At 37.1% G+C, this 27941-nt stretch overlaps 1 protein-coding gene across 3 annotated transcripts in view; it reads right to left on the bottom strand.

Moving 5' to 3' along the window:
- The window catches only part of espn (espin), a 150325-nt gene that overhangs the window by 13640 nt on the left and 108744 nt on the right, over positions 1–27941 (bottom strand). For all 3 annotated transcript variants that reach the window (XM_039756126.1, XM_039756127.1, XM_039756125.1), the window contains 2 exons: positions 21961–22106; positions 20504–20821 (listed from right to left, as the gene is read on the bottom strand). In XM_039756126.1, coding sequence (XP_039612060.1) covers positions 20504–20821; positions 21961–22106 — 464 coding nt within the window. The remainder of the gene's footprint in view (positions 1–20503; positions 20822–21960; positions 22107–27941) is intronic.

Below are 27941 nucleotides of genomic sequence, written 5' to 3'. Positions count from 1 at the left end.
TTTCGTCGTTGCTGAACTCTCCCAGTTCAGAGATAAGCTGAATGGAGTTTTTTCTGCTGTCAGGGACGAGCATAGTGCTGTCTGCAAGTTCCTCGTTTCCAGACTCCACTGCTGTGGAAAGGCAGACTGTTTGTGGCTGTGAAGGGAGTTCTGATTGGGGCTCGTCAGACTGTTTGATTAATGATGTTTCATTAGACTCCACAGACTGGTCCTCTCCAAAGAAATGTAACTTAATATCTTCAAACCCATCTGACCAGTCACGTATTCCTGACTCCAGCTCCTCCATAACCTCTTTGTGGAAGTTTCGGATAACCTCCCAACTTTGACTGCCAAGCCTGTCAAACATTTCATAACAAAGGAGGTGTCGAAATTTACGTTCTGAGCGGGACATGCTCATTTCTAGTAGCTGGAAGTAGCCAAGCATAAATAGGTCAAGAGTTAAGTTCTCATAATCAACTGGTGCACCATTGATATGCGGTAGAAAGTGCTGTGGCCAGAAGATCATTTGTGATCTGCTAAGGCGTCTTATTTGCCGTGTTGGAACCTGAGAAATGATTGTTCTCCAGTGGCCAATGAGCTTGCCAACTACTTGTCTTTGCTTCATAAAGTATATTAACCTGTCATCTTCACTTGGGTTGATGTCTTCGCCCCCTCCTCCACTGGGGAAGAATTGCTGCTGATCTTCTAAACTTTTCTCTACTGCATCAGAAATGCTCTTCCGCCTTCTAGCCTGTTTCTTCCTGAAAGACTCTGTGAAGGTCCACTTTCTCCAGTGTTCAAGGAAGAGGAAGACAATTCTCTCCTTTCTCATATCTACATATTCTTGTACACAACTCAGGTCAGTTTGGACTTCCAGGCTTCGTGTGAGATATTCAGGATTTAGTGTCATATCCTGGGGAAAACGATCCATACCTAAATCCTGCTTTTGCTCCTCTAGATCAGCCTCATCTTCATGTTCTGAACCCAGATATGTTAGTGGAGCATAAGACGGTTTAATAACAGGTTCATTGACTAGTGGTGAATCTGTCTGAAGTATTTCTTTTGACCAGTGGTCATTATTGTCATAAATGTATTCTTCTTCCAAGATTGGCTCTGATATGTTGCTGCTTGACTCACTTCCCACAGGAAGGGATCTTTTGCGTTTATAGACTCGACTAGGCTTGCTGTCCACAGCCTTTGAAACAGTCTGCAGCTCATAGTTGGCTTTGAGGTTCTTCACTGACACACCACACTGCCTGATTTCTTGTTCTATTTCTTCTCGAGTAGAAAAGGACTGAGATCTTCCAATATTCACAGATGTATTGGATGGCAGGGGTTTTGATGGACCTGAGCTTGCATTCTGGTGGCTACCTTGATGGCCTGATGGTACCATATCTAGCAAATCTATCTCCTTCCCCCCCAAAGTAGCCAAAAGAATTGCCATACTTTTCAACAGTGTGGAGATTTTGCTGCACCAGGCAGGAAGGTCTTCAGCTTGTCCTTGCACCTGTTTGGGATTCACAGTGAAGTGCTCATGTGCAAGGGCATTGGAAAGGGGCAACAGCTGCTGTAGTTCTTGCTCCAGTTGATCAAGCTCTTTTTCTACCCTCTGGACTTTGTGCATAACCTGTAGGTTTTCAATCTGACGCTCTATGCGGAGGAGGTCATCCTCTGTCATGAGCTCTCCAAATGGTCCCAGGATAGCATTGTGTGCATGGGAGTAACACCATCCTTCTGGCTGGTAATAACCACAGCCTGAAAACTAATAGGGATGACAAAAGAAGAAGAAAAATACTCCCTCAGGAGTTGCTACTGCTACTCAAATTTATCCAATGGTGCAATAATACAAGTCTTAAAGATTCTGAGGTTAGAGAATAGGGTTAGGTTAGGTTTGGTAGACTTTACTATCCCAGAGGGAAATTTGTTTGCAGCAGGAAAGTACAAAAACAGAAGACACAGTTACAGAGATCTAATAGATAAAGACACATTTCACAACCAATGTTATTGCATAAACACACAGTCATGATCAATACAAAAAAGAATAATTACTTTCAACAGTACACAAAATAATGTAGAATGTAATATTTAGCAGCATTCCTACAAGTAAGAATAGGACTGCTAAAGGAACAGTGGGAATATTAGGCAGAAGTTATGAATGAAGAATATAAATTCCCTAAATAGACAGTTAATGTAATCTTTCTAGAACAATTCAGAAGTTTTGTTATTCACAAACAGTCTTAAAAGGCTCTCATACTGTATTTTCAGAAAAAAATTATGAAACAATTATTCTCACTTTGTTCTTTTCATCTTTTTTATTAGATTTTTTTTTCCTTTCTAATGATATCATCCAAATGATTTGAAGTCTAAAACAGACAAGTTATCCTCAGTGCTTCACTTTTTTCTCTTCACTTTCCTTCCAAGTATTTAATTAAACCCAGTAGTGCATGATAAATATACACAGGTGTAAATGGAAACAAGCTAATAGAGAAATGCTGGTTTCTTTTGTCATTTGCATCTTATTGCTAATAAGGAGCAATTAAAAACCAAGAATACAGCTGTTTAAGACTAAAATAAGCAATAAGGGTTCAAAATCTTATCGAGTGAGACAACTAAACTGAAGCAGAAGTGTTACGTGAGCAATAACGGCTTCTTATTAAGCAACTGGGTTGGAACAAAAACCTGCAGCCAGGACTGAATCTGCCCACCCCTGTTCTATCATTTACTTAGAAAAATATTACTTTTATGTCTTACTTCTATTTAGTTAAAAATTAAATTGCCTATCCCTCTAATATGCTGTAATAATGAAACATCTCTCCAAATCAAATTTTTTACTCTTAATGGCATTTAAAAAAACTACATTTCACTGAGTACTAAAGTAAGGACTCACACAGTAGTGGATAAAGCTTTGGGAAGGATGGCACAAGACAATATATCAAACACAAAAAAGAAGCTTCTTGCATGTTCTGTATCATACCTTCCATCTTTAGTCCTGAATTTTTTCAGATGATGTGTGGACAGAATGTAAATTTACAGGTATTCCTCCTTTGTACATTTAATGTGTTTTCAGGTCTTAGCGTTTTCTTTTTTCCCCTTTGTATCTTTAAACATCTCTTCTAAATGTATGTCTAATATACGTTTATGTTATTATATACTAGTAAAGGTTTATTAAATTGTGTATATTTCTTACTATTTTAACAACAATTTTCTTGTACTGTAACTGTTTTTGTATTTAGTAGTTTATTTTTATGGAAACACTAGTGAATGGGAGCCCGATCAAATCAGGCTATAAATTCTATGTTTGTGAAATCCATACTTTCTGTGCAAAGAATTATTTGTTTTTTTAAGTCCTTGAAATGATTTTATCATCATGGCACTGATTTGTGCTTAAAATAGACCTATTCGGCCGATGTAATGAAGAGCTTCCTGTTTAAACAGGGTTGCGAGACGTGAACTCAGCTCTTCGGCACACCTCATTTGAGTTTTTCCGGCAAACAAATTTTCAAAACAAACCGTATTTTACGACTCTAATCAGAGTCAGTGTAATAATTATGTTGGTGTGATCATTTTACATCTGAGATCGGCTAAAATTTAAACAATGACCGTTGTTAATACCCAGCCTTTATTACTCAGTTTGCCAATAGATGTCAGAAGGACAGATGCCAAAACCGAACTGCCCAAAGATAGATTTTGACGTACCAAGCAAATAGCGATATGTTCTAAATTACTTACGGTTCCGCAGCTGTCGAAGGGTTTAAGTCAGTCGATGATGTTAGTCCTGGAAAGTACGCCCCATCAAACTAACGTTCCAAAAACCAACCGAACTTACTGTTATCTGCTCGAACCAACACCGACTTACTATACTTGGCCGTCCAGTGGCGTCACTGAAGCATTCGAACATTCTTAGCCAATCATGCAATACTGCCTCCGTGTTTGGCACGTTATGTTCTAAGTACAGAGGCAGAGTCCCATTGCATGGTTCTAACTTGTATTGAGTCGAGGTATTGACACGAACACCATACACACGGGGTATTGATGCAAACATCATACATATGGATAGTATCAAATTATATATATGGATTTGCTTCATTTACTATTTTTGTAGTTCATGTAATTTTGAAAATCATATCACTGTAGTTCTTATACGACACACTGCGCTTGTTAAAACAAGCCTTTCTTCATTTATTGCAGATTGCAACGTCATTAAGCAAAATGTAAAAACCCTGAATGTAACTAAAAAAATGACAGCCCTAACAGGTTATAAAGACAGAGTAAAGCATGTGCGTCAATGCCTGATATAAAACCTATGGTACATAGGATTTAGAATGCAGAAGCCTTTCTGAAACAATAGCAGATTCATTTCAGAGATCATCACTAGAAAGTAATAAGGGCTATTTGATCTTATATAGCCTTTCCATTAATACCAGGAGCTGGAATGAAATGGATGGTTTTTTCCCCCCCAGAAAGAAGACTTTTTTTGTGCATTAATTGCATTAAAAAGGATGAACGTTTACGTACTTATGAACATGAAAATTACTGCAGTAAAAAGTACTTTTTATATTTTTCCTAGTTTTATTTTTCCCTTCACACTGGTTTTATGACATGCGCAATGCCAATTTCTGACAACTATTTTGATATTTGCTTATACAGGTATGCTATGATTCAATATAGACTGTAGTTTCTGTGTTCAGTATGCCCATGACTCCATTTTGTGTAAAAACCAAGAGCTGAATAATACAAACTGAATCCATACATCGAGTGTTTAATAACTGTGTTCAGAACAATGAGATTTTGAGAGCACTTTAGTTTAGGTACTGCAAAAATTCATCTATTACTCATTTACTCTTAGTAAAAAGACCTTAAGAAAAGCTTCTTTGGGTTTCCATATCACAATGCATCAGTTTATATATATATATATATATATATATATATATATATATATACTAGCAAAATACCCGCGCTTCACAGCAGAGAAGTAGTGTGTTAAAGAAGTTATGAAAAAGAGAAGGAAACATTTTAAAAATAACGTAACATGATTGTCAATGTAATTGTTTTGTGACTGTTATGAGTGTTGCTGTCATCAAGGATTTCATTATCATTATTTCTTTCAATCAGGTTTGTATTTGGAGGATGTGTTGTGTTCAAGTTACATTCTGTGTTTGTCAACCGTTGTAAAGATAACAGGTTTCATTCATCGAAGTGTTCACTACCCAAATCGGTACTCGTGAATCTAAGATGTTTAACAGACATTCCTGGTATTAAGTTGTGGATTTGCCTGCGAATATTTAGCAGCAGCGTGTCTATGAACTTAATTTAAACTTAAGCTTTACACCTTGCTTTCCTATTGATATGTCTACAAAGGCTTGTTCAGCTTCAGGGGGTTGTTCCTTTCTTACTGCATCAATAAACAGCTTGTCTTCCTCTTTATCTGAGACATCACACACTGCATGCACAGGTTTACCTTTCCCAGTCCTGCAAACTTTAGCGAAGTGGTTCAATTTACCACATTTTTTATATGGTCTTCCTTTAGCTGGACATTGACTTTTTCCACCGTGTGCTTTGTTTCCGCAGTAGCTGCACTTATGAATATGCTTGTATGCATCACTCGCTTCATATTCTTTTGCTGCCTTCTCAATTGCGTACAGTAATCCCTCCTTGATCGCGGGGTTTGCATTCCAGAACCCCCCGCAATAGGTGAAAATCCGCGAAGTAGAAAGCATATGTTTGTATGGTTATTTTTATATATTTTAAGCCCTTATAAACTCTCCCACACGGTTTAAAAATATTCTCCGCACAGTTATGCAGCAAAAACCCTTTGTATTCTCTTAGATATTAGGTAAGATTCATTGAAATTATGTATGAAAAACACACTGTTTATATACAGTAAAACCTGAATATTATTTTAAAGATATCGAGTGTCTCCGAAATCACATATGTTACAGCCATTATGATAGACAGGCCACCAGCAATAAATACGTACAATGCAACAAAAATTGTATACATTAAATGTGTGTACAGTGACACTAAATGTACGTACATGTACTAAGTACTGTAAGTAGAAAATTAATTATGGTTACTCACCAACAATGACACGATGACTTGTCCGATAACGATGAGTTTAATTTTACTGCACAACAAAGGACAGCGTTACAGCTCTTCTAAAGGAGCCTCTTCAGGCGACTGTGTAGCACCACTGTTGTTCTTCTTCCGGCAGTCTTCAATCCAAAGCCCTAAAGCAGATTCCATCCAGACTACTGCCTTATTACATCTAATTACAACTCATTTTGCACCCTGTTTAAAAGGACACTGTGGCTGTAGATCTTATATTCCTTTCCAACTTTTTAAATAAAAAGAATTCGTAGCCTCATTGATGCCGTAATGGCGTCCAACAGCGGTGTAGCTTTTCCCTTCCTTCAACATATCCAAAACTTTTACCTTTTCGGCAATCATTAACATCTTCCGTTGGCGCTTGGGCACGGCCCCTGAAGCAGTAGCAGGAGCAGATCGTTTTGGAGCCATAATGAAGGGCTTGACTATGCACAAAGGTAAACACAAAAGAGTGCAAAAGTTAAGTCTTTACACAGCGAAACACGTTGATGCTGAATGAGCGAGATGAGACTTCCTGGTTAACGCCACGGAATCAAATTCAGCGCTCCGTCGATGAGCCATTCAGCACATAGGAACTTAACTGTGTGTTCTGATTGGTTAGCTTCTCAGCCATTTGCCAATAGCGTCCCTTGTATGAAATCAACTGGGCAAACCAACTGAGGAAGCATGTACAGGAACTAAAAAGACCCATTGTCCGCAGAACCCGCGAAGCAGCGAAAAATCCATGTTATATATCTAGATATGCTTACATATAAAATCCGCGATAGAGTGAAGCCGCGAAAGTCAAAGCGCGATATAGCGAGGGATTACTGTAATGCATTTTTTGTTCAGCGCACTTTGGAGCTCTTTCTTGTTGTCTGCGTACTGCGTTCACAGTCAGTTCACGTGAGACGCTCGGAGTACATGCATCGAAGGTTCTCAGCTGAGCTTGTGCTATGTTGTGCGATGTCCACGGCTTTATTTAATGTTAGCTCAGACCCGGCACTTAAAAGTTTCTCTCGCACTTTCGCTGAGTTTGTGCCAAACAATAGTCTATCCCTAACCATCTCATCTTCATTTGTATAAGTCCTTCACCAGCAATTTTAACTCTGTTACAAAGTGATCAAAAGTCTCGTTTATACCCTGCGTCTTCTAATTAAACTTGTATCTTGTGAATATCGTATTCATCTTAGACATGACAAACGCCTCAAAACGGTCATAATAAGAAGTTTTCAGTACCTTGGCTTCCTCCTGGGCGAGAGTCCATGTGTTAAAAATGTCTCTTCCTTTTTCCCCAGTCCACAGGAGCAGGTAGCTGCATTTCTCACTGTTGTCTTTGCCTTTTAGCGGGCCAGAAAACATCAGCTCCACATGCTGTCGAAACTTTTTCCATTCTCCAAGCAGGTTAAGAGAATCCCAGTCAATTCGTGGTGAGGGAACTCCAACAAAATCCATGACTGTCCTCTATTCTGACACCATGTCTTGTTTTCACAAATTGTGAAAAATGAAATGATGGTGAAACTTTCTTTTAAAGTATGCAGGGGAACTTTATTTATTACAGCTCTTACATTCATGGCATCCGTGCTCTAAATTAACTTCCATAATAGTAACCTTGAGGTCCCTTTTTCTAGTGCCTTCCTGGTGCCTAAACCATGCCTGATAATAATACATTTCAATGACATATAAATATTACAGTGATCACTTTGATAGACATCTCACCACCCAAATTGCTACTCGTGAATCTAAGATGTTTAACAGGCATTTCCGGTACAGTATTAACTTTTTGATTTGCCTGCGAATATTTAGCGGCAACGTGTCTATGAACTTGTGGAATTGCCTGCGAGTATTTAGCGACAGCGTCTGACACGCTTCCTTTTTACTGTTTTCTCACAGCTTGGATTGCTACCAACGGACGGCCTTATATGGGCAGGCACTCAATTACGTGGAAGGCGTGGTGATCGGGGACGCAACTCCGCCTCACACAGCGACCGTGCTGCAGGCTATGGCCGTATATATGTACGTAAGTAGGATTAAGTTATGACTGTTACGTGTACAATTTCGAAATGAAACCTGCTTAACTTTTGTAAGTAAGCTGTAAGGAATGAGCCTGCCAAATTTCAGCCTTCTACCTACACGGGAAGTTGGAGAATTAATGATGAGTGAGTGAGTCAGTGAGGGCTTTGCCTTTTATTAGTATAGATTATATACTAACTGTGTAAGCCCGTGCTGTAAAAACCCAGGGTCCTAGAAAATATTGAATTGTCAGAAAAAAAAAAAAAAATTGAAATGTAGAGATGTCATGTAATTGAAAGGAGTTACTCTGGGCATTTCTTTCCTAGGAGTTTGTTTTGCTGACGTGCTTGCATCCCTTGTGTATTAGCAATGGGAGGAAAAGTAAAAGGAATACCATTCTGCCAATGTTACTGGCTAAAGGACTTTGTCTTTCTTCTGAGGTTTCATTTTGCTGATGTGCTGGCCTCGCTTGTGTTATTAGTGGCTAAGTGAGTGTTCTGTTTCCTTGGAGGTGAAGCCCTTACCTTTCACTTCTGAGCCAGACAGACACACATATTTTCATGCGTAGACGTATGTAATATTATATTATATATATATATTTTTTTTTTTGCAATGTGGCCTACCAACAAAACTTCACTTTGGAGTTGTCTGAAGTGGCTTAACTGAAACACATATCTCTTGATATTACATGTTTAGTACAAGTCCTGTGAATCCTTCATATTAACAAGTAATTATAATATTCTGTCAATATGCCACACTACACAGAGATGAATAACCCATCTGCTGATGTTTTATAAGTTTAAGACGACCAAGTGTTTACATAAGAGTAAATGAGTAATAGATGCATTTTCTGCAGTACCTAAACTAAAGTGCTATCAAGGCTTCAAATACAAGATTAATATCTACATGAAAATATTGGAAGAAATCATTTAGTGATTACATTATCCCCAAAGCTTTATTCAGGTGTTCCTAGATTGAGTTTCACATACAGTACAGGAATCAAAATGAGTCACAACATTTCAAAATTGGTCCCGGCAACCTTTGGACACAAAAACAAACAAAGCAGCAAGCAAAATTAGTTTGGTTCCTCCTGGTTCCTGGTGATATAAAACTGTGTATACTAGTATTCTATACTATTAGAGGTTCCAAAATTTCATACACTGAAAATAACACAAAATATTAAGAGATCAAAAGAATACTTGTGAGTAGTTATTGAAACAATAAGTACTGGTGGTACTTCAAGAAAATACAGACAGCAAGCTATTATGAAAATTTAATGCTGCAGTATATAATCACCATGTTCAAAGCAAACTTGGGAAGGATGAATGGATACAATGTTTTTTTTTCCCCAAAGACAGTCATCACACTGTTTCTTTACACAAAGTAAAGTGACAGTAAGGAAGGGAGTTTGTACCATTTCATCATTTACTTATAAAGATGTGCTACTGTAATAGCTCTGTAGCTAAGACTAAACCTTAGTATCAGACATGTGGTATTACAGTACTGGTACCAATTGCCAAACTAACCATGACTAACAGCATTTATGTGTAGCCACATTTGAATTTGTACTATAAAATTCAAAATACATCATCTTTCACAAGGCACTTTATCATTTAGTTTCAAGGCTGGTGAATGATGTTCTCAGCATGTAAACGTGGCATATATGCTGCAGCTCCAATATATTCATGTTCTCAATTAAGATTTTAAGAGATGACATGCAGCGAGACAGAACTAAATCACAACTTAGAAAAGAAATCACACACCAAAAAAGTAAGACAAGACAAGAAACAGCACATTGGATTTGTATATCTAGTTAAGAACACATGAACAGGTCTGTATTCTAAAAATACCATTTTGAAAACTTTGGGGAGCTTCTGTGTAAATGTTAATTTCAAATCTTTCTTGCTGTAGGAACATTCTAAATGTAATGGTACCCAGAGATGGTACTGGTGTGACACTCAGTATTTTTATTTTGTTTAGCACTGATTTTTACACTTGGACCAAAACAAAATGCACCTAGAAGCACTTGTTCAATTTGCATGACAACCAGAATGTGGCCTCACCATTACAACATAAACAAATAATTGGGTTTGCATGTCTGTTAAATTTCCTACTAGAGGGATGCACCTGGACTTCACCCTTTTTAAAAGATGATTATATCTTGCACCACAGCAAGAGTGTTTCAGAAGCATTGTTGATATACATATGAACAAAATTTGTGAGTTTGGCAGGAGCTGAACGTGTTGCTGTTGAGCTAGATGGTCAGCCCATATTATTGGGGCAAAATAACTGTAGAAATGCAACCTTTATAGCAGGATAGTTGCAAGATTACCCTTGTGCCTTTTTCAGATTTTAAGGAGAACTAGCTGATCAAGTGATACACAGCCACAATGACTGCATCTATGTACTCCACTGTCTACTGGAATGAAATATTCTCCATTGCACTCTATTCACAGTGGCCATTATGATGCTTGCCAAGACCAAATGTATCTGGACAAGTTTTGGATCATCTCCAGGAATAATTTAGATTTGCCATCAATCCAACATTCAAATGTCTGGGAACTTGGAAGAAGCACACTCAAGAGAAGTGAACACTGTCCCTGACCAGCTATGTGCTGTACTCTTCTCCACAGGTTTTATGGACTATTTCCTCCCCAGACGAGGAGTTACACAGTGCCACACAATTCTATTTGGCACACGTATGACTTAATTTCTTGATGCATTGCTACTTGTATCACTAAATACTGATCCTCACAACCCTATTCTAGACCAATACATTACCTTGCTGTGGTACTAGAACCATTCCAATTTATGTGTCTGACCCTGTATTCTTTTCTTTAAACGTTTGAAGTCTATACTCAATACAAGACCATTTTCTAGAACATTGAGAGAAACAATACATAAGAATTTAAAAAAGCAGTATAACACTTGCACATCTTTTATTTAAAAACATTTGTTTTATTCTGCTAAGATACAATGGAAACAGCATCTTATAAATATTAACTTCTTTCGCATTAACCCTGAGTGAGACCTGGTCTTAGAATTCTATGTTAACACAGTTAAACCTGAGTCACACCCACAGTGGCATATAATCATCCACTTAATAGTATTAAGCCCTAATAACTCTTGGGGCAGTATCCTGCTGCCACACTGCAAGATCACGCTGAAAAAAATCATGAATACTGTATACACTCACATATACATCGGGTCTTGAAACCCAAAAAAATCAATCACAAAAATCGGACCCCGATTGATACGGCCTTTCAAAAATGCGGCACTTGAATTTTTTTTTAAAACATCTTCTTGCCTCCTCCAATCTTGCACCAGTTTCTCAGACGCATCGAATTTTGTTGCAACAGTGCAGTTACCAATTTCTTTCAACGACATTTAATCTAAAACCAGCTTCATATTTTCTTCTGATTAAACGCTCCATCGTAGATAAGGGGTGCTCTTACGGTAAAGGTGTATGAAGGGTGTGAGATAGAAAAAACACAAATCAGTGCAAGTGATGCTTTGGAATAGTTTAGGTATTACTGTGTGGCACAACAGAGGGGGTTAGGAGCACCATTGCCGCACCCACATAGGAAAAACAAGGCAGTGTGCTTTGTGGTTACTCTCTCAGGTGGGTGTTAGTATATCATAATCCCTTGTACCAATAGAGTTTTTTGCATTCGACTTATATGACTGACATTATAAAATACCAGAAATTTATTATGTAAAATCAAGTCTTGACTGATCTGTGGGAGAACTTAACCATCAATATATACAGTATTTCAATGTGTTTTGCCATGTTATGGTAACTCTAAGTTAACTCAACCATATTACTAGGTGGGGAGGAGCCTTCAACCAACCAAAACATAATAGTGTGTATTTGATAAGCTATAAAGACAGTTTTAAAACAAACTTGAATCTGAAGCATTAGTCGATTTAAGCAGCAGTGATTACAATGCAATTCGGTCATCAGACATTGATATGGATAGTGAAAGAGATGTAAACATTACTGCAACACCAAACCGCAGTGATTTGTGTGGTAAATTTGTATCTGCATGGCAAAAAGGCAAAATGATTGTGATCAAATGCAAGAACAAGAAAGACTTTAGCCCCTCTATGCACTATTCACAACGCAACAACATTTAATGTTCATGTCAAGGGAGATGTGGAAGTCACTAAGCTTTGCACTGTGGTAGCCTACAATAATGGGTGTGTTCATTGTGAGAATCGGGCACTGGCATTCTGCCATCTTATGTACAAGGAACAGAAAGAAATATAAGTGTGAAAAGAAACACGTCTGTACTGTCCTAATTGTAATGTTGGGCTGTATGTTGGTGGCTGTTTCAAAACATGTCGCACGAAGGATGTGTAGTAAATCTGCAGCAGTACAGTAGTGGATACTAGACATACCTTTCCTACTGTATTTATAATAATTCACCTTATCTGCCACATGCAATTTCTTGCTTTAGGAATTTGTCATTTTTCGCATACCCCAGTGTATTCACTGGAACACGCATAGAAGGTTTGTGTCAGAGCACAGTATTAGCTATTCGTACAGTGCCCCAGGAACAACTGCAGATTAAGGGCTTTGCTCAAGGGCCCTGCAGAGTAGCATTCCTTCTGCAACTGTCGGCATGCAAACTGGCAACCCTCCAGTTACAAGTACAGGATTCTTTAGCCAGAGTGCCACCACTTTATGTTGACATTGGGGAATTGACATGTTTCTTATGTTTGGAAATTGTCATGCACATCAGAAACACTTGCCTAACGGAACATCCATCCATTTATTTTCTGAACATAGATTTTAGCATCATATAGTGAAATATATAAACATATGAGTTGGAATTAGTTGGTGTCTTCAAGGAGCGTTAGAATACACTTGAAGGAAATAGCATGAGAAGTTATAAAATACATGAGAGGCAACTTGGATAATCATACAAGTTTGATTGACTGAATGGTCATTGTGTTCTTATAAGTATTTATTTTCTAGATGGAAATATTTGCTTGCCAAGAATGCCATGAAGGGACCCTTTGTTACTAGCAAACTGGTTACTCTTTGGCTTACAATCAGAAATATCTTGTTTGTGAATCTTTTTTTTTTAGCAGTTTTCAAGGTCATAACTTTTCTACTACTATAGCTTGCATTAAAACAACATTTTCTTAAAAAAGACTGTTTATTAAATGATTACATTTTCAGTAGGTATAATTTGCAAAGCCACAAGAGCCCACTGTTTGCCACACAGGTTACAAAACGTTAACTAGTTTTGTCATTTTCTGTTGACTGCTAACCTATACTATTCCATGCATGCATATTCTGTGCATATCAAACAAAATTACACTCCCATTCTATGTGAAATATCAACTACAAATGCTGCAACAGGAGGAAGTAATGTTCCATGTAAATTTTTAAAACAGTTTCTGTATGGTATTTCAGTTTTTCACCCATCTCAAATTAAAATTTCAGGTCTTGGAAATACTAATTAAGTTTAAGGAACTGGATGGTAACATGAGTTTACAAAGATACTTTTTGGATTTGCATTTAGAATATTTCCCTGGAAATCTTGGTGTAGTGAAAAACAGCAGGATGAAAGACTCCATCAGGATATCAGAGACTTGGGATGTCAGTATGATAGCAGACTGGATGATGTGTGCAAATAGAAGACCACCAAAAGATATTTTGGATGGAAAAAAAAAAAAAAAGTGGTGAAAAATAGAGGAATTATATGCAAGTCAAGGAATATGTTTTTTTTTTAATGTTTAAAATATTAGATTGACTAAATATGTTCATGTTAAATTGATTTAAAACAATACTGCATAATATATAATAAATTATGTAACATTTTAAATTTTAATTAAATGTATTCTTAATTTTGTATCTAATCCATTTACATTGGTAGATTCTCACTGAAGGCATCAAAACTATGAATGAACACATGTGGAGTTATGTACTTAACAAAAAAATGTGAAATAACTGAAAACATGTTTTATATTCTAGTTCGTTCAAAATAGCCACCCTTTGCTCCGATTACTGCTTTGCACACTCTTGGCATTCTTTCGATGAGCTAAAACAGGTAGTCAGTCACCTGAAATAAAACCAGTAATCAGAGCAAAGGGTGGCTATTTTGAAGAAACTAGAATATAAAACATGTTTTCAGTTATTTCACATTTTTTTGTTAACTCCACATGTGTTCATTCATAGTTTTGATGCCTTCAGTGAGAATCTACCAATGTAAATGGTCATGAAAATAAAGAAAACACATTGAATGAGGAGGTGTGTCCAAACTTTTGGCCTGTACTGTATTTATTGTGTTCATGATTGCAAAAACAGTTATTCACAATTTAATACTTTTTATGACATTCATATGCACACTTTTGCTATAGGATGAGGAAACCTAGTTGGGAAGTTTAAGAAAACTCTTCTCTTTGTTAGCAAGAGACTCGCTTCTATCATTTCTGCACAGAAAGAATAATCAGATGTGTAATTAGTCAGTGATTTTTTTCTTTATTATAAACTACTTTTAAAGCTTAAGTCTGTAGTATTTTGATTAGATGCCAGATTTTGGAAAAAAAAAATTAACATTGTCGACATTTTTGCTCATAACAGCCATATTTTAAGTGGCACATGCCTTTTAAATTTACACTGACACAATAAGCCATCTGACCATATAATTGACAAAGAAAATCATTTCTGATCTATCAAAGTGCTCAGCCAGGCGTCACAATTTTTCAATGTTTTTGAGACCTGATAATGTGAATTCTTTAAAGATGAAAGAACTGGGAGGGGACTGGAAAAGTCTAAGAAATAGGAGAACAGTAAATCATCCAATTAAAAAAGCATCAACAATAGGATAATAGTGTTTCAATTAATAAGGAAGTCCAATTAGCAGATATTTTTTCATTGTTAGAAAGTCTACACAACTATGAGAAACAATTCCAGAAGACAAAAAATGCATCTTGGAAGGACATCAAAAAATCTAACTAAATCCCTTTACGAAGGTCAGTCCTAGAATTCCCTTGAACCCTAGTAATTGGCTGAGTTAAATGACAAGAATTATAGACTGAATCTTTATTATTCTGAAAAGTCAGTTTAATATTTAGGAATAAACTATACATTTGCATGCAACGCCTTACAGGCATGCTGTTTAGCAAAATAATTTATTTTAGCCCAGACTCTTAAAATATATAAAAAGACAGCATGATAGAGGCAGACAATAAAAGGGAATTATTTCAATTCTAATACAAAGGGCTAGTCACCAATCAACATAAATCAATATTGGTTTAAACAACCCTGGGTTTCAGAAAATTTAGATGAAATTGTGAAATAAGATTTCTTAATAACTTTAAACCTGCTGCAGGTTTATTTAATATAAAGCTGATGTTCTGTCAAAACAAATATATATACTACCTAGACAAATAGGGAATAAATGGAGAAGTGTATAGTACATTTGCCATGGCAGCTGATCAGTGAGGTATATTAAAAAGCAAACAAATGGTAGCAGATCATTTTAAAGTTGCAACCTTCCCAGCTAAAATTGATGAACTTTGTTGAACCCGTTGAATCTTTTTCTGTTTAACAACTAAATACAGAGGTTAGAGCTAGAATAATGCAGAGTGTCACAGGATAAACTGAGTACTGAATACTGGTGAGCTGTTGCTGCTAGTAGCAGATTGGGATCATATAGCCACAGGAAAAACAAGGAGGAAAAAAAACTTTTTAGTACAGCTTTTACTGGAGAAGAGGGAGATAGACAGATGCTTTAACAGGATATTCAGAACAGCCTTTTTCTACAATTCAGAACATAAAAAAAAAAAACTATCAATCTTTATATATTATTTTTAATTGTAACATAACATTCTCAAATCCATTTACAATGCATCCAGAAAGTATTCACAGTGCATCACTTTTCCACATTTTGTTATGTTACAGCCTTATTCCAAAATGGATTAAATTCATTTTTTCCTCAGAATTCTACACACAACACCCCATAATGACAACGTGAAAAAAGTTTACTTTTTTATTAAAAATAAAAAAACTGAGAAATCACATGTACATAAGTATTTACAGCCTTTGCTCAATACTTTGTCGATGCACCTTTGGCAGCTATTACAGCCTGAAGTCTTTTTGAATATGATGCCACAAGCTTGGCGCACCTATCCTTGGCCAGTTTCGCCCATTCCTCTTTGCAGCACCTCTCAAGCTCCATCAGGTTGGATGGGAAGCGTCGGTGCACAGCCATTTTAAGATCTCTCCAGAGATGTTCAATCAGATTCAAGTCTGGGCTCTGGCTGGGCCACTCAAGGACATTCACAGAGTTGTCCTGAAGCCTCTCCTTTGATATCTTGGCTGTGTGCTTAGGGTCGTTGTCCTGCTGAAAGATGAACCGTCGCCCCAGTCTGAGGTCAAGAGCGCTCTGGAGCCGGTTTTCATCCAGGATGTCTCTGTACATTGCTGCAGTCATCTTTCCCTTTATCCTGACTAGTCTCCCAGTTCCTGCTGCTGAAAAACATCCCCACAGCAAGATGATGCCACCACCATGCTTCACTGTAGGGATGATATTGGCCTGGTGATGAGCAGTGCCTGTTTTCCTCCAATTCACACCAAAGAGTTCATTCTTTGTCTCATCAGACCAGAGAATTTTGTTTCTCATGGTCTGAGAGTCCTTCAGGTGCCTTTTGGCAAACTCCAGGCAGGCTGCCATGTGCCTTTTACTAAGATGTGGGTTTCGTCTGGCCACTCTACCATACAGGCCTGATTGGTGGATTGCTGCAGAGATGGTTGTCCTTCTGGAAGGTTCTCCTCTCTCCACAGAGGACCTCTGGAGCTCTGACAGAGTGACCATCGGGTTCTTGGTCACTTCCCTGACTAAGGCCCTTGTCCCCCGATCGCTCAGTTTAGATGGCCAGCCAGCTCTAGGAGTCCTGGTGGTTTCGAACTTCTTCCACTTACGGATGATGGTGGCCACTGTGCTCATTGGGACCTTCAAAGCAGCAGAAATCTTTCTGTAACCTTCCCCAGATTTGTGCCTCGAGACAATCCTGTCTCGGAGGTCTACAGACAATTCCTTTGACTTCATGCTTGGTTTGTGCGCTGACATGAACTGTCAACTGTGGGACCTTATATAGACAGGTGTGTGCCTTTCCAAATCATGTCCAATCAACTGAATTTACCACAGGTGGACTCCAATAAAGCTGCAGAAACATCTCAAGGATGATCAGGGGAAACAGGATGCACCTGAGCTCAATTTTGAGCTTCATGGCAAAGGCTGTGAATACTTATGTACAGTCATGTGAAAACATTAGGACACCCTTTGAAAGCATGTGGTTTTTTGTAACATTTTTAATAAATGGTTATTTCATCTCCGTTTCAACAATACAGAGAGATTAAAGTAATCCAACTAAACAAAGAAAACTGAAGAAAAGTCTTTTCAAGATCTTCTGTAAATGTCATTCTACAAAAATGCCTATTCTAACTGAGGAAAAAGATAGGACACCCTCACATGTATTCCCTCTTAAATTGGCTCAGATCTCACACAGGTATATCACACCAGGTGCACATAATTAGTAGATCGTTACTCTGCATGTTGAATGAGGCTTGCCCTATTTAAACCTCAGACATTTAGTTTGGTGTGCTCCTGACTGTTGAAGTGAGAGTGAGCACCATGGTGAGAACAAAAGAGCTGTCAGAGGACTTCAGAAAAAAGATTGTAGCAGCCTATGAGTCTGGGAAGGGATTTAAAAGATCTCAAAAGATTTTGAAATCAGCCATTCCACTGTCCGGAAGATAGTCTACAAGTGGAGGGCTTTCAAAACAACTGCCAACATGCCCAGGACTGGTCGCCCCAGCAAGTTCACCCCAAGAGCAGACCGCAAGATGCTAAAAGAGGTCTCCAAAACCCTAAAGTGTCATCTCGAGAACTACAGCAGGCTCTGGCTACTGTTGATGTAGAAGTACATGCCTCTACAATCAGAAAGAGACTGTACAAGTTTAACTTGCATGGGAGGTGTGCAAGGAGGAAACCTTTGCTTTCCAAGAGAAACATCGAGGCCAGACTGACATTTGCCAGAGATAAAGTTGACAAAGACCAGGACTTCTGGAATAATGTTCTTTGGACAGATGAGTCCAAAATTGAATTATTTGGACACAACAGCAGAGGACATGTTTGGCGTAAACCAAACACAGCATTCCAAGAAAAGAACCTCATACCAACTGTGAAGCATGGAGGTGGAAGTGTCATGGTTTGGGGCTGCTTTGCTGCAGCAGGACCTGGTCAGCTCACCATCATAGAATCCACGATGAATTCTACTGTGTATCAGAAGGTGCTTGAAGAACATGTGAGACCATCAGTTAGAAAATTAAAGCTGAAGCGGAACTGGACCATGCAACATGACAATGACCCAAAACATACTAGTAAATCAACCAAAGATTGGCTGAAAAAGAAGAAATGGAGAGTCCTGGAATGGCCAAGTCAAAGTCCAGATTTGAATCCCATTGAGATGCTGTGGGGTGACTTGAAAAGGGCTGTACGTGCAAGAAACCCTCAAACATCTCACAGCTGAAAAAGTTCTGCATTGAGGAGTGGGGTAAAATTTCCTCAGACCGATGTCGAAGACTGGTAGATGGCTACAAGAACCGTCTCACTGCAGTTATTTCAGCCAAAGGAGGTAACACTCGCTATTAGGGGCAAGGGTGTCCTATCTTTTTCCTCAGTTAGAATAGGCATTTTTGTAGAATGACATTTACAGAAGATCTTGAAAAGACTTTTCTTCAGTTTTCTTTGTTTAGTTGGATTACTTTAATCTCTCTGTATTGTTGAAACAGAGATGAAATAACCATTTATTAAAAATGTTACAAAAAACCACATGCTTTCAAAGGGTGTCCTAATGTTTTCACATGACTGTACATGTGATTTCTCAGTTTTTTTATTTTTAATAAATTTCCAAAAACCTCAGGTAAACTTTTTCATATTTTCATTATGGGGTGTTGTGTGTAGAATTCTGAGGAAAAAATGAATTTAATCCATTTTGGAATAAGGCTGTAACGTAACAAAATGTGGAAAAAGTGATGTGCTGTGAATACTTTCCGGATACACTGTAATTAAATTGAGGATTGCAGATTGGCAGAACCTATCCCAGCATCATCTGTGAAAAGTAGGAACTTTCAATTAACCTAACACATAGATCTCTGGGAATGTGGGAGGAAAACAAATGCACACATCGGAAGTTACCATGCAAACTCTACAGTGACAGTGAGCAGTTGTCGGATATAAACCAAGATGTCAAGCAGCAAGACTGTCAATAACCACTGTGCAGTCCCATAATTTGTCTATTGAATTTGTAACCTTTTGCTTTCAGTGTATTTCAGAAGATAGTTGCTATTCTTTTTTTAAAGCATAAGTGTTTATAAATGGCGCGGTCACAGATTGTTATCTGGAAGACATCAGACCCCTCAAGTGATGATAGGGCTTTCTTTCCCAGTAAAAGCTGTAAAGCTGTTATTGGCATTATGTTTTAAGTTTTTGAAAAAGTGTTTATTTGCTGTAATTCTACCTCTGTACTTTAATAACTAATTATTTTTGAAATATTTACAATTATTTTATGAAGAAGAAAAATAATCAATTTGCCAGCCTTAATCACTTGTACTTAATATCTTAAAAGCAATAACTGGATTGTTCAAAGTAATTTTGTTTATTCTTTGCAAAATTCATATGAAGATTTTCGATGTTCTTGGGCTGACAAAGATTAGCCTTACTGAGTTTGAACTGGTGTCAAAATGTACAGGTACATATTACACAATACATGATAGGTGACTTGAAAGTAAAGTGTTTGCAAGTTTAAAAAAAATGCCTGATGGATGTACAGAAAAATAGCCCACATACAGCCTAATTATTTCACATGGGACAGCATTTTGATATGAAATTAAAACAGGTTACAATATACAGATGCAGCAGTAGACAAAGGGGAAGTAAGCAGAATCAGGCTTATCTAAAGCACCTTGACAGAAATTCAACTTCTACTGAAGAAACACATCTGTGAATCACAATCTTACAGACAAAAGGCGGCATAGGAAAATTTGTATATAAAGAAGCTTAAGCAGCATAAAACCCTATTACACAGGATATGTGTTTCATTAACTGAGGAAAGTACTGTTTTGAAATTTTCAAAATATGATAATTATTTTGTTGATATGAGTTACATCAGCACTAAATAAGGAGAAAGCTGGTGGTAAGTGGCTCCAAGAAAACTGAGGTGAAAGGGTTCATGACAAGAATGAAAGTCTCCAACAAGAATAGACTGAACCTATACTACATTACGCTAAACTGTACAGTAAATAGTAAACTGCCTCTATTTAATCACTGCAGCCTGAACAGTGACTTTGTAGTATGAACTTTTATGTAACATATACAATTAGTGGAAAATTAAAATAATGGCCACATACCTTGCGTTTCTGCTCTTCCTCTTCTTGTATCTTGAGCTGCAGTTTGCGGACCATGACCTGCCTCTTCCATTCAGGGATGGGCCGGCCCTGCTCATCATGTGTAGGCACCAAAGACTCGACATCTGCCAGACTACCAGAATTGGGCATCTTTGACTCAGCCCAGCCATTTACCACAGAACAGCTACCCTGCTCACTACTGGATTTCAGGCTTGGCAGGCTATCACAAGGTGGAGCAGAGGGTGTTGCAGGCAGGCTGGCACTAGGGGATGACGGCTGAACTGTTGGACTTACTGGAGCAGGAGATACTGGTGGCTCAGCCTGTAAAATAATATACATAGAAACCGAAGTGAAGGTGAATTGTAAACAGTGACATCTAAAATACTATAGTTTTATAGAGAGAATTACACAAAACTGAGTACATTTATTAGAGAACTTTTTTTTTTCTCAGATATTGACCTTCATCCCTATTTAGCACAGCAGTAGTAACTTTTTGTGGAAGAAGCGTGTAAGATAAAATAGTCACTTGCTGTCAGAATTCAGACTATCCTCATTCATTAGCTAAATGCATTTCAATTACTACTTATTTTCTCTCTAGGAAGTGCCTTTCAGTCAAAAAAGAAGAATCAAAGTCTCAAAGGTTAAAAGTATTCTTTTGTCACATATTTCATCAAAAAAAAAGGTCTTATTAACATAATAATTACAAATAGTATGTAACAAATCCTTCTTTAGAAAGGAAACTTTGAATCTTAAGCTACAATAAATCAGGATAATTCCGTTGCTCTTAATTATACATTTGTAGTGATGTGCAGTTACTCAGCTCTTATATAACTCGCAGTCATTATGTTGGGAATTATGAAATGTTACAAAACAGGGGCACATTTGCAAAATCCGAAAAGACATTGTAGGCCCTTATTCCTTGTCCAAAATGTTTTATCTGTTATGCATAAAAGAATGAAAATAATAACGACTCTCTCTTGGATTGAATTTTCTTCCATTCCGTCATCTGGCACAAAAAAAAGATCACACTTAACCCTTTCTCTTAATGTAAAGACACTTTGCCAGAAAGTAACTATGCAAAAATAATTACCTAATGACAATCAAAAAGGAGTAAAAAGATGCATTTCAATAATTGAACATGACGAGACAAGTAATTATCTGATTCATTTTACAGCATATGATATACATTTTAAGAATTTGATGGCATATTACGGATATTAATCATTTTTACTCTTAAATATTAAGCTACTCACATCATCATAAACCAAAAGATGGCCAGTATTCCCAAAAATAGTTTACTTGATAGAATAATTTTGTATCAGACAAAACAGTAGAAACAGATTTGATGCAAGATTACTAATGAAGTCGTCACAATGCTATATTTGGATTTACACTTCAACTCCTGCACCATTTACATAGAAAACATAAAAAATAAAAAAATACAAGAGTGAAGGACTCACACTGTGCACAGGCTGCCCACTGCCTGAGAAAACTGTTGTGTAGCCTTTATTTTGAGGAGTTGGCTTCAGGCTTTTCCCTGCCTTAATTTCTGCTAACAGTTCAGAATTATCACCAGTAGGGGACATCATGTTGAATGATTTTGAGCCTGAAAGGAAACAACAAAATAAATAAATAAATAGGAAAACAGTAAAGAGTTGGTTAACAATGTAATATTTTTTGGTAAGAACAGCAAGGACAGATATAATTGTCACACATTCAAATCAGGGTAATCGGGAAAGCTGTGGAGATCAACTTTTATTCTGACATGATATACAATACATTTTAAAATAATATCACAATTCATTCTAGTAATTATTAACAAGTTGTAAACATTTTTAAAAATAACTTTTATAAGTAAAACACATAAAATCACTTATTTGAATTTCTGTAAACATTTTCTGTAACACTATGTAAGACAAATCACATTTTGTTGGAAAGCAAAACACATACACACACACACACACACACACACACACACACACACACATACACAAGTACATACTCTGGTCAGATATTAATCCTGAAGTGACATTCATCAATCCATTTTTCAAAAAGTGCTTAATTTTTTCAGTAATTACAGATTGTAAAACACTGGTAACATAGTTAAATACATGGACTAAAAAACAGAATCAGCCTGTTGCTTAAAAGAAATTGACATCAATATTCTTTATTAAAAACAAATGTACAGTATACCATTAAAAGATTGTTTTTTCAGTGCATGTAATTATCAAAAGTGAGTAAAAAAAATAGTGTTCTGGCACTAAATTACAAAGAAATGTATATACAGTTTAATTCATAGAGTAAATGACAAACTAAGACATTCATTTACAGACACTTTCAAATCACCTATACTGCTGCTGCTACTTAAAAATATATTAAATATTTTAACGTGTAGAATTAAAATAACACTTCAAGGTGGAATTAAACTCATATCCACAGAAAAAAGATTGGAAGCATTTTAATAAATTTGTATATACTGAGCTGATGGGCATAAAATTTAATAGAAAAAACAAACAGAATAAATACACTTGAGAATGAATAAATGGAGCGCATATCCTAATGAGTGCAACATATATTAGTACATTTTTTTTATTTAATAAGAACAGTTGTCTGTCATTGTTTTCTTTTAGGTGCTTTACTTTTTTCCCCACCTCAAATTATCATTATTATAATTATTATTTAAATGAAAATTTTAAATTAGATATACTAATACCTACTTCCTTGCTGATACATTATCAGTAACAAATGCTGCTTGTAATGGTATATTTCAAAGAACAATTGCCACAGAGAATGCCCTGAAACAACACTTTCCACCTTAACAGACAATCAAATATTTCTAGAGCAATCATACAAATATTATTTTTGCTTTTTTAATTAGTTAATTCCAGCACATTTACACATATGCAAAAAAAAACAAAAAACACTTTAATGTTTAGAACATAAATGCAATAGTGCTAAAATAAAATGGTTGTGTTTCTGCATAGGACAATAATAATATTTCTAATATAATCAGGGTAATTCAACAAAGATCAGCTTAAAAAATCCAAAGAAAAGCTTGACTACATGAAGAACATCAAGTTCTTGCTGGTGAAGCACAGCAGGAGACTATAAATCTCATAGCCTTCTTGCAGCTTGATTTATTTATTTAAAAGTATTTTTTTTTTTTATTCTATTGGTTGAAATAAGTATAACTTTTAAATTTACCTGTTAGAAAGGCTGCGTGGTTTCTTCAGAAAATGAGTGGCTATTATCCATCTTTTGTTGCTACTTTGCTACATTAAAATTTGAGTTTATAAACTGCTACAGAAAGGCTAGACACACCCAAGAATGAGTGTGTGCCAATGCCTGTGCCTTTACCTATTGCTGCATAAAATTCTGGTAAGAATGTATTGAAGCCCACATTGAAAGGAATCAGCTATAATTCTGGGTGGCACTGCGAGGCTGGAAAACTCTAAAGCTTTAAGCTGTGGCTTCCTCCCGCCTCCCATGAATCACATGACTAAGCTGAACAGCAGCAGGGCACAGTTGGTAAACTGTAACAAAATCCTACCATTCAGGGGCTTAAACCATGAACCAGCTGATTTTAAAAACTTTTCACAAGGTACTGCAAGATTTTTTCACAAAATATCACGTCATGCGACTAGAAACACGTACCATGCCTCTGAACACCTGAGGATGTCACCTGCTATAAACAGTGCTGACCTTCAGTGCCAAATGTATTCTCAACGGCAAACAGAAAATGCAGGCTAATTAGAAAATCACTATAAATACAGATTGTCAAGAAACAATTACTCCAAACACCAATTCAAGGATTACCCATGAAATGTGTGACCCTAATGCAAAATAATTTTTGAAGCAGCCAATGAAATGACTGACATAAAAAAACAAGAAACTTTACAAAGTAAATGAAATAGATAGGAACAAGCCAGCTGGTCTGACAGGCTATGGGCTTTGTGACAAAGACAAAGATGTGTGACTACTGATCAAACTGTATTCCTTGTTTGACAAATATTTCAAAATAAAACAAGGAATAACATTGGTCATCTTAACATTATTATACAATTAAATACTTTTTAATTAGGCTATACAGACACTGTGTCCAGATTACTGAATGTAATGTAAACTGATCTTCACTAAGTATGTCTACCAAATAGACAATAGTAATTAAACAGTGGCATGTTGAGAACTGCAGGAGCCTTTTTCCTAAATAACCAGTGTATTGCCAAGTGTAAAATCTCATCTTCTTAAGTGCTATGTCTTCTCTTCCAAATGCAGATTATGTTGTCAAGAGAACAAAACAGATAAAGAACTCATCTGCTCTTTTTTTGTTCCTGTGCAGATATATCTATGCAAAGTCTGCTTGACCATTGATTACTGTTGAACCGCGTCAAAGTCAAGTCAGGACAAGACTTTAGGCACCAGCAGGTGGCCTGAGGGCAGCCAGTAAGTGAAGGGATACCAGCTATAATAAAGAATGATGAAATATTCATGGAAGGACAGTTACAAAAGAACGGCAGGTGGAAGCATTGCTGAGAGGAAAGCAGGCAGAACAACAGGACTGACTGAAGCAAACAAAGCCAAAGTGGAATATGTTTGCACACACACACACACAAACACACATAGAAAGGCAGGAAAATGACGTCAGAGGTGCAGAGAACAAATCAACAGTAAAATGGTGGTACTTACTTTTCATTTGTCTGAGTGCAATCACATCTAGAATGAATGAAGGTGTGGCACCAGAAAGTGAGACAGTGAAAAACAGTGGCATGGGCAGACAGATATAAAGTAGTCAGACAGACCCCAGCATGAAGCATGCAGATAAGAAGAGGAAGACACAAAAAGATATAAGGCAGGCAAACCGTACACAAAATGACAGGCAGGCAGTCACCCTAAAAAATCTCACAGAGACATAAACATAATGCACACAAAGCTTTACATATTCACACACGGAAATGACCCACATTACATATGGAGGAGACGCGTGGCCAGTAAGTCACACAGAAGGATACAAGGACACCCGTGACATACTACAACACAGAAGTATTTTTGATGCCAATTGTAATAGTTAGGAAAAGAAAGAAAGAATCTTGTTATTTAAAAAAAAAAAAAAGTATCTAGGATGCTGAATAAAAGAATAATTAATTCAATTTGAAACAACACACTAATGTCATTTGGGTACCTGACAGACACACATTTTCAGAATTATATGAATCATCAAGGACCAGTGTAACTACTCATGGATTATAAAGTACAAAAATGACTAACATCCAGACAGAGACGCTTCATGTAGTAGTCACAAAAAAGGAGCGAAACAGTATGAAAGAATCATCTAATTTAGAGAACAATGACACTGTGTCATTGTAACTATAATGGCTTGCAGCAAATCTAAACTCTAAACTAGAAAGATGGCAATAGGTATTTGTATGTCAAGGGCCATGTGAGTAAAAAAAAAAAAAAAAAATATCCAAGCAATTTACATATATAAAAACATAAAACTATTCACATGTCAACAATGCTTAAGAATCTGGATGTGAAATGAATTAATAAAATGATCAAAAGGAAAGACACAAGCCATAGGGTAAATAATTACATGGGAAATTGGAAAACCTCAAGGTTAATTTGATGCAATACTTCAGGGCATAGTTGAATGCTTTCAGGAAGAAAGTAAGCTGAATATATAGACAGCTTGAAGGCTAACAAGCTATAAAAATCTAAGGGAATTCACCATTGTCAGAGGTGGCTGGGGTGGCGACCCGGCCGGGACGCCCAGGAGGACTGGAGGAGGGCTTGCGCCTTCCCCAGACCATCTGGGGGTGACCGCCCTGGTTCCTTTGGGGGCCACGGGTACAGAGCTTTGACGCTCCACTCGGTAGGGGCCCGTGGTCGCCCCCATGCCTTTGGAGCCCTGGAACTCAGCACTTCCGCCACACCAGGAAGTGCTTGGCTGGGGGATGGGGGAAGAAGAGCAGGGACACCCAGAGTGCTTCCGGGGATGCAGCCGGCACTTCCGCCACACAGGGGCGTGTCGGCGGGTGATTGCCGGGGAGCACCTGGAGCATATCCGGGTAAGGATAAAACGGCCCGCCTCCCTTCATTCGAGGCTGGAGTCGGGTGGAAGAAGGACTAAGCAGTAGAAGAGAGTGTGGAGGCGGTCTGAAGAAGGCATTGTGTGGCCAGGACTTTGGGGGTTTGTGGTGCACTTTGAACATTGCAAATATTGTATATAATAAACGTGTGGTGGGTGAAAAACAACATGTCTGCCTGTCTGTGCCCGGGTAACGTTCACACCATGTTGCAATCAGCTTCAAACAAACATTATGAGGCCTTTACAACAACACTGATCACCACTGTCTTGTTCACATGAGGTTGTAGATTAAGCGTTTCACCTCATTCCTCTGCACTGCACAATAATCTAAAATGTTTTGTTTTAACTAAGTCTGCTATTAAATACAAAAAACTTTATTATTTGTTTGTTATTAATAGTGGCTAATGTGCACTTCTGATTTCTTAAATAGCTGAAGATGTGACTACTACAATTGATACTTTTTGGGCTTAGAAATGATTCCATTGCTTGAAAAGATAAGCAAGATACTACATAAAATTTACTTTTCCCATGAATGCTGTAAAAAAGCTAAATGTATAAAAAAGTATAAACAGCCGTGGGGAGTGAACCAAGTGACAGAATACAATGACTTACATAGCCGTCTGGTAATAATTAACTGCAAAGTTTGCAGTTCAGCTCAAAAATTTTATATGGAGGTTTTATTTTAAATAGGTTGGGGGAAATTATATTGTACTTACAGTAGGTGACCACAATGAGAAAAAAACTAATTTATTTCCATTATGAGCAATCTCCTCCAAAATAGTTATTATGCATAATCTTTTGTCTCCTTTAACTCATTGCTGAAATTGTCACTATCAACTACGCTTGAATCAAAAGAACTATTACAATATTTTGTACTCATTAGAACATCTAACATTAGTTTGTTTAATTAATGTTGTCCGGCAATGCTTTTAACAGCACTATTAACTCTATGCATAAAATAAACGTTAACTAATTTATGACAGAAATCAGTAACAATTTACAACATTTTAGTTATTTTCTTTTCATGTTTTCCACCTCAATATGTAGAGCAACTTATCTATATAGAATATGTAAGTAAGTGCTATTCTCATTAATCAGAAGAGAAAGATTTGCATATTCCTTGTTGATTTTGAAATCGTCTTTGCCAGCTTATGAATTCAGGAGAAACACTCCAACTGCCCCAAACATTTATCTTAGCAACCATCAATTTTGTTTCATTCTTTAACTAAACATAACAATATTAGTAATAACAAACTTAAATTACTAAAAAGAACAATTTAGAAGGTCACAGCCAAAACAGGCATTTACAAGGTTGCTTGCAATAAGAATTCGTAGCCACAATGCATCTTACAGGTG

This window comes from Polypterus senegalus, chromosome 6 (assembly GCF_016835505.1).
Source record: "Polypterus senegalus isolate Bchr_013 chromosome 6, ASM1683550v1, whole genome shotgun sequence".
NCBI classification, from domain to species: Eukaryota; Metazoa; Chordata; class Cladistia; order Polypteriformes; family Polypteridae; genus Polypterus; species Polypterus senegalus.
This window is presented reverse-complemented; position numbering and strand designations above follow the sequence as displayed.